Below are 13,768 nucleotides of genomic sequence, written 5' to 3' on the forward strand. Positions count from 1 at the left end.
ATATGTTTTGGTTCCAAAACACATTGTTCGTTTTCAATGACTGTCAGTATACAAACTCCAAGTGCAATGTACGATAAAATGAAATTGCTCATCTGGCTAAATATACCCAATTGTTGCTCGTCATTTGTATAAAACAAGGATTATAGATCTCCCACGATAGATACGGTTTTATAAGGAAACCTTTTGTGAGCCTTCCTTTGTTTCTCCCCCCTACAGTACACGTTATAATGTAGTCTACATTAGGTCGTATCGCCTGTTTTTCTTCTGCGCCTTCAGTCGAAACACAGTGGCGCTATTTTATTAACATTGATCTTGATCAGAGTGCAAGTAAAACTCTCGACCACAAGTCTAAGCGTACTGTACATCCCGCGTTCATCAACCTGTTGCAGGCAGGTCTGTTTTGCGCTGCTGGATTTACAGCAGATATATACAGATCTATTTTAATCTTGTACTGCTATTGGCTATGTCCGGTTACGACACCTCCCCACCTAGATCAGAGTTCCACCGTCTTTGTGTCATGGGCGTGCATTTGCGACAGGCACTGCTAGTCAAACCCTTTGAAACACCCACGTAATACAATTAGAAACGGAGTGGTATGGGTGTAAATAGACGCTTGCATCACTGCAGAAAAAAAGTTCGCTAACGGACCATAAGTTGTGTTGCTATGCTCCTGTTTGTTGTGCTAGTGAGGTTTATTGAATATAAATTTGCAGGACGCCCTGCCACACTGCGATAGACAGATACACCACAGAAACGTCAAAGCAACCAGGATGATTGGGTTTAACATTATTTTTTAGTTTGGGAAATAAGAGGCTATACCGTTAAAGCTGAAGTCAACAAAGAAAATTGTTAATTATAATAAACTTAATCAAATGAAGAGTCTTTATAAAGTAGTGTAACGCTTACGGCCGACAGGTACTGTGTAAGAGCCGGTTTACCAGAGCAGGTGACGTCACCGCCCTTCCCTGAGATAGCAGGACTACAGCTACTAAGCTGTAGAGAGATCTCTCTTTAGCTCACCGGGCTGGGTCCCTGTTGAGTAACGCGGGAGTCCCGGGTTCGAGTCCCCGACGGTGCGGGGCCGACCTAATGCGGCAAGGGCGCCCACCTGAACCCCGTTGCGTTACAGTATTTTTACTGTGACAGTGAAAGGGGTGTGTGGTATTCTTATCAATTGGCTGAGATTTTCTTGGACCTGGATTGATTCTCAATATCTACAACTTTGATTGCTCATTCTTTTTTCAAGGAAAGATCATCTTTTAGGTGTGAATGGAAATTAAAGCCCCCAGACTCATATATATATATATTTGTATGCACAAGGCAAAAACATGCTTGAAAATGAAATGATTTTTTTTCTTGAAGGTTGCATTAAATCACTTAATCTTTTTCAATTTCCTCTGGGCTATATAAATATATGAAAAAGGGGGGTATTCTGGTGGCTTCAACACAAAAACTGAATCCTGAGTTCATATTAACCATTTAAAGGTTTGGAAACTGTATGCAGAGAGGGTAAGGAAAAGAACAGTATTTTTTATTCTTTCTCACTATAATGTCAAGATTCACTAAAGTCTTCAATCACACGATGAACGTCTAGGTTTGGTATTTGCTCATTATTTTAGAAAATCTATTCAACTTGTGATGTTGTAAGAATGTATGTGCACTGCGTGGTATGCTTGTTTAGGGTATCACAGGGTGTTTATGGTGGTCATTGAGCACACCATGGATGGGTTTGAGATTAGTAAGATTCAAACAGAGACATTTATGGGGCTATCCATTTTTTTGCAAAAAGACACTTATTCTTAAATTGTTGTGTGTTACCCTGTCATGTGTCCTGTCTGTTATTTATTCTGTACCCAGAAGCAGAGTAGCCCTGTCCACATTTGGGGCACCTTTCCCCCAAAATTGAGAGGTGCTGTGGCATCTAGGAAATGTTGTTTTTGCTGGTAAGCTTCCTATACACAGTAGTCTGGGTTCATCCAATTACTACTGCATAAGAAGCAGAAATGTGACTACAAAGTTAAGAGACAACTACAGATATTGTACCACTACCAGCCTTTCTATACATGCTGTTTCTGAATCTTTATAATAATGAAGACAAAGTAGCAGTGATCAGAGAAACCAAGATAGGTCATACGCAAGTTGATTCATTAAGCATCATACACGCCCTCCCTGAGTTACACAGCTTTCCTTTTAAAATGAGAACACAATGAGCTGCCACCACACCTTGACAACTTCCCCATCAAAGGTTCACTGCATGTTATCAAAAACGTTTCCATTTCTGTTCCAAGATAACAATATTGTAGCAAATATAGCATTAGAATGAAGAAGAATAAATATGTTTTCACTCCTTCAGCTGGATACTTCTTGATCTGGTAGGTGCATTATTAGTGAAAATGTATTTTTTTGCACGGGGGGGGGGGGGGGTGTCTGTAGCTTTTTGGGATGGTGTGATCATCTCTGGATAAAGGCATAATATGGTTTATAGATCTGGGTAAAAGGATGATTATAAGAAATTGTATAATTACCAATACAGACTGACATGTTTCTGTATGTTGTTCATATATAATGCCTATTTATAAGGGCAAGGAAGAGGACATTTTGCCAAAGAGAAATTGCACTTTTCAAATAAGCATACTGATTATAGTAGTTTCTCGGGCCCAACCTTTCCTTTACAATCCCTACAAGCAGTTCTGTGTAAATGTGTGCTGTTCTTTTAAGAAGCACCTTGTCTGATGATGATCCTGGGTGGTTCGTGGATAAAGCATGAAAGTGTGAAATGACCAAACAAATATATGGATTTAAACCCTTTTAAAACCCTGCATCTGATAAGATGAACAGAAGGACTCCTGAATCCAAGCTATTCCACTGTTCAAACAGGTCTGAACAGCAAAAGAATAGAAGAAGTACATTTTCAACTGTTAAAAGAAACTGAATTAACTCACAAGTTAATTTTGCAAGGGAAAAGCAGAGGTGTACATAAAGATTTCCCATCACTTATGATGTGAAAAGCAGGACTAAATATATCAAAAGCATACTTATAAAAATAACTACAAATATTTCAAATGCCTGAAGTTCAAATTTATCCATATTCTGTAAATATGATGACAACAAATGTTTCAAATGTTTGTAGTTCTGTGGTACTCTAACAAATCCTCAGATGTTTTACTTTAACCTCTAGAAGTTTCTTATTCTAGTATTTGTGTAATACACATCAACATACTAAACATGAAAATACTCATGGTTTGTAGTTTTATATCTTACATATGTAAATATTCAATATATTTTGATAACATGTGTAAATGTTAGGTCCTGCACCATTTAATTTTTTCTGAAAGGATTGAGTGATGATCACATTTTCTTCTCCAGAAATCCAAGGAATTTCAAGGAAAGAATTAACTGTTATTTTAACAGGTCACTAAATGGTTATTTCAGCTATGGTAGAGGTTTATCACCTCTAAAAGTAGACTAACAATTCTGCCAAAGATAACCTATTCAGTGAAAGTCTGTATTACATTGCCTGTGGGTTTCTTATTATCAGTCATATTGTGGTTGTTTCTACCACAAGAAGTATGTTTACTTTACTACTTCTAGTTTTATGAACCTAATACTTGCAACTAATATTTCTTGACATGACAGACAAGTTCTATTTCAGCCATGATTGATGTGATTATTGGAGATGATTGATTTTTACCTTTCTATAGTGAGTAAACAATTCACACATGGCAACGAAAGTCACTGCTCACCACCCTTTAAATTAAAACAGGCCTTGTACTGATAGTGCTGTGTACAACATCATTTGTTTCAGAGGACCTTCTAATCTTGACAAGATAAAACGCAAAAACTTGTGAAAGATGTATTATGCCTCATTGTAAGGTGGTTTCCCTGGATAGAAACGCATAAAACCACAAACGTCTTCAAAGTTCGCGAAAAGTTTAAGTCCTCAAGATTGTTAAAGTTACCATTCATTCGGTCGTTACTTTTTATTTATATGTGCCGTAGGAGAGGCAGACATTTCAACCAGACGTCTGCCGGCTATAGTCTAAGAACACTGTAGGAGATCATTAGCCGCATGAACTCTTTCGTCTTCTTTGTGTGCTGATCTCCCTATTCACTTTCATTTATTTATTTAAATTATTCTCTCGAGCTCCACGGATGTTGTCAGAGCTTGTTGCTGATAGGAGTCGCTGTTGGATTCGCCCCAGCGGTGACAAAACAGGAACCCAGGAACAGGGAGATAGAAATGAATAGAGCACTGTAGGACAGAATGAGTGGGTCAGCCATATTGCAGTACCGCTGACTTCAGCCGAGGGAGGGGAGTTTTCGAGGCTGCGGCTCGTCAGTGATTCTAATAAAATCACACCTGCTTCTGGTAAGATAATTTATTAAGTTATATTCAAGCGAATACTTTAATGTTTTCGTAAAGTCTAGCGGGATGGTGGAGGTTATGTTACACAGCTCTGTTTTGCACTTGTTAGGTTTTCAAAGGAAATCTCTCAACAGGTGTTACAGGGATTATTGTGGGCTGTGGCTAACTGCTGAAGGTTAGGTAAACCAGATTATTTTCTGTCAATTGCTCAACCATTTGGGTAAAACCAATGACGCATCAAGGTTTAAAATGTGATGGCCTTTCTTTAAAATGATTGTATTCCTCTACAAATGAAGCTCTTAGATTTATCACGCAGGCTTGATCTGGAGAAAAAAAAGTTATACGTGCCATTTTAAGTAAGACGTTATTTTGAAGGAAAAGTGAAAGAAATCTGTTAGTACATCTGTCTGTATGTCTGTGCATAAACCTAAAGAACTAAATGTACTGATATATCGATGAAAGAAAATGTATTATTGTAAAGCTGATTTGCTTGTATAGAATATTAAGCACGAACACTTTTTAGTCCTGTAGCTTGTGAATTTCAAGGACGGGATCGAAAGTAACCATTGGTAATCATTTCTCCTGTGAAGTTGCACTTCAGTCTTTCTCCGTACGTTTTGTTACATTGTCAGCAGTGTCGATAAAACGCAAGGACATCGGAGTACTTTCAGTTTTCGCTTTATGTATTTTAAGTTTTCTATCACGGTAGCCCTTAAATTTATCAATGGTGGCGATATATTTGGTTGAATTTATTTCTGTGCGTCCAAGGGTCACACCTTTGGAGGTGCTGAGGTAAGTATTTACCAAAAAGGGTGGAGACTGAGCGACCTTTAACTAGTGGTATTACACACTGTCGGACGTCTTTTTTTCGCTTGGGTGAGGCCCGTTTCTAATCAGGAGTTACATACTTAATAATGATTCATAAACGTATATCCCACAGGTTTACCTGATTTTCTGTCACATTATACAGGCTGAGCGGAAGAACAGATTTCTTCTGATCGTTTCTGAGGTCTCTCAAACTTATTCCTCTACATTTTTTCAAGAGGAGAATTTCGGAGGAAAAGTCGTCCGCGTTTGGCCCAGAGTATTGAAAGAAAACTTCACTGAACCTCTGGTGGAACATTTACAGAGAACTGAATATGCCAAAGCCAGTAAGTACTTTCATTTGTCAAATGATACCCTGATGGAACGTACAGTATTTTATTACACGAAAAAACGAGTTTGTATATCTGTGTATTTAGGATATTCTTCAATGAATGTCATACTCTTTATGTTAATATACTAAAGTTTGTAGCTTAAATCACGTTCTTTTAACAATGAATTATTTGAAAACAATATTGAAACTGCTATATAATAATGTGTATCAGGATGTGTGGAATGTGTAATATGTCTAAATTAAAAAGTATAAAAGAAAAGCAGTTAAACAACTTCATCTTTATAGAATACGACGAGACAGTTCATCATATTTATTAGACTTTTAGAATAATGTTTTGATATTCTATATTTCTGAGCTGAAAGAGACAAAATAGGTTTGATCAGTGATTTAAAGGACATTTGAAGCCAACACAAGCCAAGGTAAGCTATTTTGTAAATGTGTATGCAAGGAATGAGCAGTATTTTATGAAAGGACCAGATGTGTGGCTTTTCTTTGGATTCTGAAGTCCAATTAAGATCATGTACTGTAGCATCTTGCCTTCCACAGTTTATTGCCACATTATAAAGTATAAAATAATATCATTATATTTAATGTAATATTTTACTGATAGCATTACATGATTAAAGTTACATTTCAGTATAATATTGCATATACAAAGTTTTAAACATTTTTCTTGTTTTGAATAAGATTCCATAGGTATATGAGAAATCATTGCTCAGATGTGAATTTCAGGATGCCCTGTTTTTCTTCAAGTAGAGATAAGGATACTGTGTGCTTTTGTTGAAGTATTTCCAGATTAGTTCAACATTCCCTGACAGTTCCTCAGAAAGATTGCAGAGGTTGTTAATACAGGATTGATGTTCAGTGAAACTGGAGCATTCAGGGACTTAACTAAAAACAAGGGTGATCTTTGTTTCATATTCTTTCTGATTCTAGAAATATCTTGTGTTTATCCTCACAAGACATTCTGAAATAATGAAATGAAAAATAAGTTTATTTTGTTAGATTCTACTCAATTGATTACACCAAGGCTATCCTTCTCAGAGTTTAATACTCTTTGTTGTTCAAGTTGCAAGGGAGAGCATTTAATGGGTAAATAAAGAACAGTTAATTAAATGTATTTAAATGAATAAGTATGTACTTTCTGTTAGAAGCCTTCAACAAAATGCTTAGTAGCATGATTGACAAATCCATCTGGAGAAAGAAGAAATGTGTGCGGAAAAGTGGATTTATGTTCTGGCATTGTATCAATCAGAGTGTAATCTCTTGTGCTACTAATTCTCCATAAGTAGTTTCAGTAATTAAACTGAGGGATTAATCTCATGCAGTCAAATCAAAACTATTCCACAACTTTTTGCCTTCTATTGGAAAAATCAGGAATGTATGCTTGTAATTGTTCTTGTCCCAATAATTATATAAAAATAGTTTTAAGTCCAAATGGAGCTTCTGCTTTTTAAAGATGATATGCTAAGCCAACAAGAATATAAATGTAGTGATATAATTTATCAGTAACTTTATTGTGACCTCTTCTTTTGTCCTTAAATTGTCATTTTCTAACATGTGTTGGCATGACAATAGTTGTTGTCAGAGGAGTAATAACCTACAGCACATTTGTCTCATTTATGTGCCTTACAGAATGGATTTTGTGTTCTATGCTGTAGTTCCTCACATCTTGAATCACTGATAGCTGTGAGACGTCAACATATCTGTTCCTTATTCAACTGCTTTAATACAATTTGATGTTTTGTTGTCAAAGATGAACCCATTTATAGCCTTTCTTCTCTGTGTGGGCCTGTTTTTTTCCTCTTTACAATATTAATGATTACATGACATGTAGCACTGCAAGGGCTGTTCTAATACATCCAGATTTATGCTCATACACTAATCAATATTTTTGCTTTTAAGTATGGCTTAGATGACCACTTTGGGTTTTCAGTGGATAATTCAACTTACATGGATTTATCTACTTTACCTTGTCCATGCAAAATCTTTGTCTTTTAAAAGTGATTTGTAGAAAGGCATCGTAGGGTAGAGCTTGGGAGCACTGGATAAATTATTCAGTAATATAGAACATCAGAGTGAGGCTAAACCTAAAAAAAAGCAAGATTCTGCTCCTGGGTAAGAAAGTTGTAACATCCAATTTGTTTCTGCTGCACAAATGCTGTCACACTCAGTGTATCAGTATTGATGCTGCTGAAATCTAGAACATAAGAATGTATCTTTGAATACCTGCTGGCAATGGATTAAAAGGTGAGAAAAACGAAGCACAAGGACTTAAGAGCATTTCTCAAGTGTTTCACTTTCATAACGGGTTTCTTGATGGAATCTGTGATGTGATTGGCAAAACAATGTGCTGCAACACTCCACCTGAAGCACTTTACAGGTAATGGGGACTCCCCTCCACTACCAGTTTGTAGCCCCTAACTGAATGATGTGACAGCAGCCAAACTGTGCCAGTATGCTCACTACACATCAGATATCAGTGGGTAGGAGAACCGGGTAATGAAGCCAATTCATAGGTGGGGATTATAGTCCTTAGTGTAGGCTAACACTCCTACTCCTTTCGGGAAACGCCCTGGGAGTTTTTTTTTTACTGACCCGCGAGAGTCAAAACCTTGCAATAGGTATTAAAACATGTTGGCTTATTCAAAAATCATAGCGCCCACATCCTCTTTTTGCACTCCGCATTGCATATTGAGTATAAAATGCCAAAAATGCAGAAGCCAATGTAGTAAAAAAAATAATGTGCTGGTGTGTGTGTATACTTGCAGAGATGTGTGCTCCTGTGTTACACAGTTTTGAGAGCTCACAGGTTACACAGGTCATGAGAGAGAAGGGCTCTTCTGGGAATGTCTGTGGCTTGAAGGTCGCAGCAGAAGGTCAACGGGGTAATCAGGGTCCAGCCGTCCACACTTAACTCCAGCAGCACTGCCAACTAGCAGAATGCTCCCATGACCTGGATCCAGTTAACCATGTGTATGTATCCAATGACAGGACAGTCAGATTCAGAGGCACTGCCTTGTTAATGGCTTGTGAAGCCATATACTGTATCCATCCACTATATATACATGATTATAATGATCAGGTGTCCCAGGCTGCACTTGGCATGGATGACAACTCCCCATGTGTTTGTAGATTGGGATTTTTGTTTAACTCTGGTTCTTTCTCATTTGGCAATGGCATACATGTAAGAAGTAATAAACCCAAAAGATCATGGAAGTCTGTACTAGGAAAGAACATTAATTTGGTGGTAACAGTGGAATAATGTGTGTGGAGGGGAATTAGTGTTTGTTGGGGTGGACATTACAGTCACCTGCACAGTGAGTTGACCATATTTTCAGATATGCTACACTTGCTAATGCAGAAACTCCAGCATCAATCAATGCAGTAATTCTGGTCCCCACAAGGCAAAGGTTACTCAAGACTTCCTGTTCCTGGGGAGGGTTTTTGGAGAGAATGGAATTTTTCTTTTTGTTACCTTATTATATCGCATATCATCAACTACTGCTGCATTGCATCAGTGTTACTTAAAAAAATATAAAATCTCTTTGCTGTTTGTATGCAAACCCCTATTGCGCATGCCAGGTAGTGATCGCTTAAATTAAGATCTGCGACTTGAACGCACCAGGTTTCTTGCCATAAGTGGCATTTACATTTTCTGTTCAAAAGCTGCATAACAAAGAAAGAAATGATATCTTAGCCAGGGTTGGCCTAATGTTTATTCTGAACCTGGATTTCCCTTTTTAAAAATATCAATTCATGGATAGAAAACATTTGCAAATAGTAGCGCAAGGGACACTGTCACAGTGCTGCAGGTTGTGTTGGAACTAATGTTGGGTTTTAAATAGTATTTCAATTAACCGTTTGTTTATCCTGTTGTCCTAAGCAAAACACCAGAATATCTAAGTGACTTAACGCAAGGTGTGGCTTTAATTTACTGTTGTGTTCAGGTTTTTCTTTGTATCCCAACCCATTGTCGTCATTTGTTTCAATTAATTATTTATTGTAAGGTAATGGTTGGTTCGCTTTTAGGTATGTATAGTGTACAAATGATTGCACTTGCTTCAGCAGCTGTATACGTATACAGTCTCATGGTAGTTGCTCTCTCTAGGTGAAGGTGCAGCATTATGTGCTTGTGCTCTCCATCTATCCACTTTCTCACTGGTGCCCTATCCATGGTGTATCCTGCTTACTGCCTGTTGCTTGCTGTGACCCTGCTTGTACTCAGGGTCTCTGAAATACCTCTGTGTCCCCAACACGGGGAGGTTTGAATGCTGACAAAAGATGCTTGTGTGATTTAGAGTTTTAATTACAGGTACGTCTGCTTTCTGTGTGAATTGGGAGTTATACTCTTGTTTGCAAATGAGAACTTTGGACGTTTGAACCTGGCTTAATCGGACAGAGTATCTTTTTTCAGTTTCTTTTTCTAAATAGTTTAAATATATTAAGGTATTAGAAAAGTTAACTCAAGTCTCTTAAAAAAGCTTTAGGTTATTGCTTTATGGCTTTGTATTTAGGAAGTGTTCCCATGGATACTGTGAAACACTGCAAAAGCCAATTTTTACAGCCCCAGGACTCCTTGTTTAGTTAAGGATTGAGTCTTTTATAGTGTGGGGTCAAAATCTTGCATAGCTCTTGAGGTTACTGCTGCCTATTTAGTAATGGAATGATCTTTGGCTACCCCTGTGCCCTAAAATATACTCATTAACCACTCTTAAAGCAAGTTCCAACCTGTTCTTTTTCGATTCTGGCCTTGAGGCTGTGATTGAGGTTTTTGCTCATTAACAATGTCATCCTGACTTGGGGTCTTAACAATTCACTATAAGTGACCATCTTTTTGGATGTGTAGTTGAACACACTCCTTTTTTAAAATATCTTGGATTTTTTACTTTAAATATGATGTTATGAATATGGTATGGATTTCTAAATAAATGTTTTACAGTCTGGATTTCTAGTTAATTAGAATGGTGTTACGATATACAAATAGTGGATTTTATGAAGGACTCACTTGTCTGGAATAATTCAGTTGAACCTGTGCACCTGAACTGTTCAGCTTGCTAAGAAAATGTTCTTCCAGTCTGCACCTTTTAGGAGGGATTCAGACTTAGAGATGTTCAGTCATAATCTCACAGATGGTGTCTTTGCACCATTGATAGCTCAGTCAGACATTCCTCAGTTGTAATTTTTTTCCAGCATATGAATCCTGTATGAATTCATTCATGCTTCTTTCATAATGGATTGTAGGCTTAAATACTTTTTTTTCCTAATTACTTCTTACCTGCAACCTGTGATCGAAGACTAACTTTGTCAGCTAAATATAATGCGTTCTGCTTTATAGCTCAGCAATTTAAGTATATGTTCAAAGTTCATATTTTGAAGCTAATTATTAACACAGACAAATTAAGGCCTTCTATAGGTTAAATACACTTAAGAATATAGTTTATTTTTACCATCCCAAAATGCAACCCAGAGAAGAAAAGAGAATAATTAAGATCTAGTCTAAAGAAGTGTTGTTACTAAGTAGCAAATAAGTTAACTCAGCCTTCTTAGTCCATCCAGAGACTTTTGCATCTTTACATTAAATAAACAAATGAATGATTTTTTTCTTTTCCTATAGTAAAAGAAGAAAAATGGCCAGTCCTCATACTAAACATTTCAACACATGGAATAATGTATGAATCACTGCATGATAAATCCAGTTCCTGTGTCTGCTCTTGTCAGATGTCCGTCATACAGAAAACAATATGTAGCCCCATTGATAAATGCTCAAATGTTCATGTATCTCACAAAAAGTGTAAATGAATCCAGCAAGTAAAAGCAAGACAAGAGAATAATTAAAGGAATACAATCACTGAAACAGCAGGAAAATGAATTGTTCTCAGTGCACTGAAAGAATGACCAAACATGAACCGATGCCTGAGGAAGTGTACACCACAGATTTATTACGTAATAGTGGGGGGAGAGGCTAACAAAAGACTCAAGGAGGGCTGTGCCCTTTTCTGTGCGGAATCCGGGACAAACTACGTCATCGTTGTCTGGTGAAGCGCAGCAAGATCTGAAGAGAGAGAAAATTGCTAGAATAGGTTACTGTTGTGTGTTAATATACACACAAAAAAGACATTTTTGAACAAGTTTGTACTGCAGTGGCGATGGTTTATAGCATTCATTGGATTTCAAACACCGAAAAAGCAGAATGAGCGAAGTTTAAATGCCTTTTAATCCTGTGTGTCTCATTACAGCAAACATAAGAATGGTTAGACACAAGAGAATGACATTTGGTCTACCTGGTCTGTTTGGTAGTTAGTAGCTAATGGGCTCAAGGATCTCCTCCTAATCATTTCTTAATGGAAACCAGGGCATCAGCTTCAACAAAAACAGAGCTGGGTAGGTTGTTTCAGACTTCCACAACACATCTTGTGCCCAGGTGTGCGCTTAGTTTTTTACCTAAATATCGGTTTGAGCACCTGTTGCATGTGGGTGTGAGTCAGCCAGCTGCTAACATGTCTGGCAATACAGGAGACTCTGGGTACACATTAGAAAGCTGAATAAAAATAAAAACTTGATGAAAAGCGTCTGGAAGCAATTACAAGTACTGTTTTGGTGTTGTTGCAAGCGATATTATGAGAGAGCCTCCATAGTATCTCACTAACCCACAGTAAATCAGAAGAATTCTTTGGGCAGTTACTTTGCACAGAATCCTTAAAGCATTAAATCCTTAAGTGTGAGGTCTAGATGCAATGCTTCCATCAAAATGAATTTCAGCATCATTCCCCATGGGAAATTGATTACTTTCTTGTTATTTGTTAAGGTGATAAAATATCATTGGAAACAATTGGGACAGAACAATCAATTGGGTTTGCAAGCTTAAAGTTGCTGCTACTAAGACCTCATGTCCTAATTCCTGTTCCAAATGTAGAAGAAACCTATTATGTTGAGTGCATTCTAATACTCTTGCACATTATCTGAAGCAGTACTTTTAAAAGGTTTTTAATATACCCATAGCTACAGTATAAAAAATGAAGGCATTAAAGAAGGACTTCTAGTGATAATAAATATTTGCTTTTAACTTTGTGTATTTAATTTGTTTGAATATACTGTACACTCTGAGTCCTATAGTCAAATCACTTGCAGTAGGTGCTTAGATCTCAGTTGCTTTTCCTGTAGTGATATATTGTTCTCTTGTAAGGTCTCTGTGTCTCAGATGTTTAGCCTGGCAGGCTGGCAGGCTGTGTGTACTGTACCGTGCTCTGGCTCACTGGTTAGATTAGGTTGTCTAAGCAGTGGTGGCAGTTTGAATTTTAGCTTACTAACATTTCCATCATGAAATCATTTCCTGTGGCAAGATCTAATAAAGACACGCTCTCTCTCTTCATCTGTTTTTATAAATGAAGGGAAGATAGGATTTTGTATGTTAGGTTTGTGCTATATTTCCAGTTTAGCCTGTTTATATGAAACCGTGAAATGACTGTGTAGTATCCCATCAAGGCTTACTGTATGCACATCTCAGTATGTCGGTAAACATTATTGAAATATTTCCAATAACCTTGTGAAGCCTCAGGTCTCTGGCTGTATATGCATCTTTCTTTAAAAGAGTTGAAAAATGTTGCATGGGCTTGCTTAATCATGTATGGAGGCAAAAATTCAAAGACTTCAGTTTTGCTTTTGATAGAAACTGATCTTTTGTGCGCTAGGAAAGTCTTCCACATAATCTTGATTCTTCATGTCGCATTCAGTCTTTTTCACCATCCACAGTTTCTCTGTGTTTGTGGGTCTTAACCTGCCAATGCAGATGGAAGTCTCTCCATTAATATTCGCAATGTTATAAATGCACGCCCTACTGCCAGAAAGAGACCATTGGGAACGCGAATGTGAAAGGAAGCCTTTGTGTTACTATGTTAATGGACTTTTTTTTCTGGATAAGATTTCCCAGGGGTTGGAATGCCTTCCTGAAGGCCTGCTTATGCTAAGTGTCAGGTTCGATGTGCTGCCTGAGACTGATGAATGCAGCCTTAGCTGTGGGTTTGAAATAATTTTGTACATATTCCTTCATAACGCGGAATTATCACTTAAAAGTCTGGGGCACAGTGATTTAATTCCGATCGATACTTTTTCCAGTTCTGAAACAGAAACAAAAAGCATAGGTTTAAGGCACTGTTGGTAATCTCTAACATCATTTTTCATTTAGTTTTTTTAGCAAGTACACTGTCTGGGCTTCTAGCCTTTTCGATTTTGATGTGAAATTTGTT

The 13,768-nt window shown here is 37.4% G+C and overlaps 1 protein-coding gene across 2 annotated transcripts in view; it reads left to right on the plus strand.

The window, feature by feature from the left end:
- The first annotated feature begins 4,203 nt into the window (after nt 1–4,203).
- Nucleotides 4,204–13,768, plus strand: part of ezrb (ezrin b) — a 34,772-nt gene continuing 25,207 nt past the window's right edge. The window contains exons 1-2 of one of the 2 annotated variants that reach the window (XM_088909542.1): nt 4,204–4,369; nt 5,410–5,517. In XM_088909542.1, the coding sequence (XP_088765668.1) occupies nt 5,506–5,517 (12 nt within the window). In that variant the 5' untranslated portion in view covers nt 4,204–4,369; nt 5,410–5,505. Of the gene's footprint in view, nt 4,370–5,336; nt 5,518–13,768 lie in introns of both variants that reach the window. The other variant, XM_088909544.1, reaches the window with a different exon arrangement.

This window comes from Atractosteus spatula, chromosome 2 (genome assembly GCF_055471065.1).
Source record: "Atractosteus spatula isolate fAtrSpa1 chromosome 2, fAtrSpa1.hap1, whole genome shotgun sequence".
NCBI lineage: Eukaryota > Metazoa > Chordata > Actinopteri > Semionotiformes > Lepisosteidae > Atractosteus > Atractosteus spatula.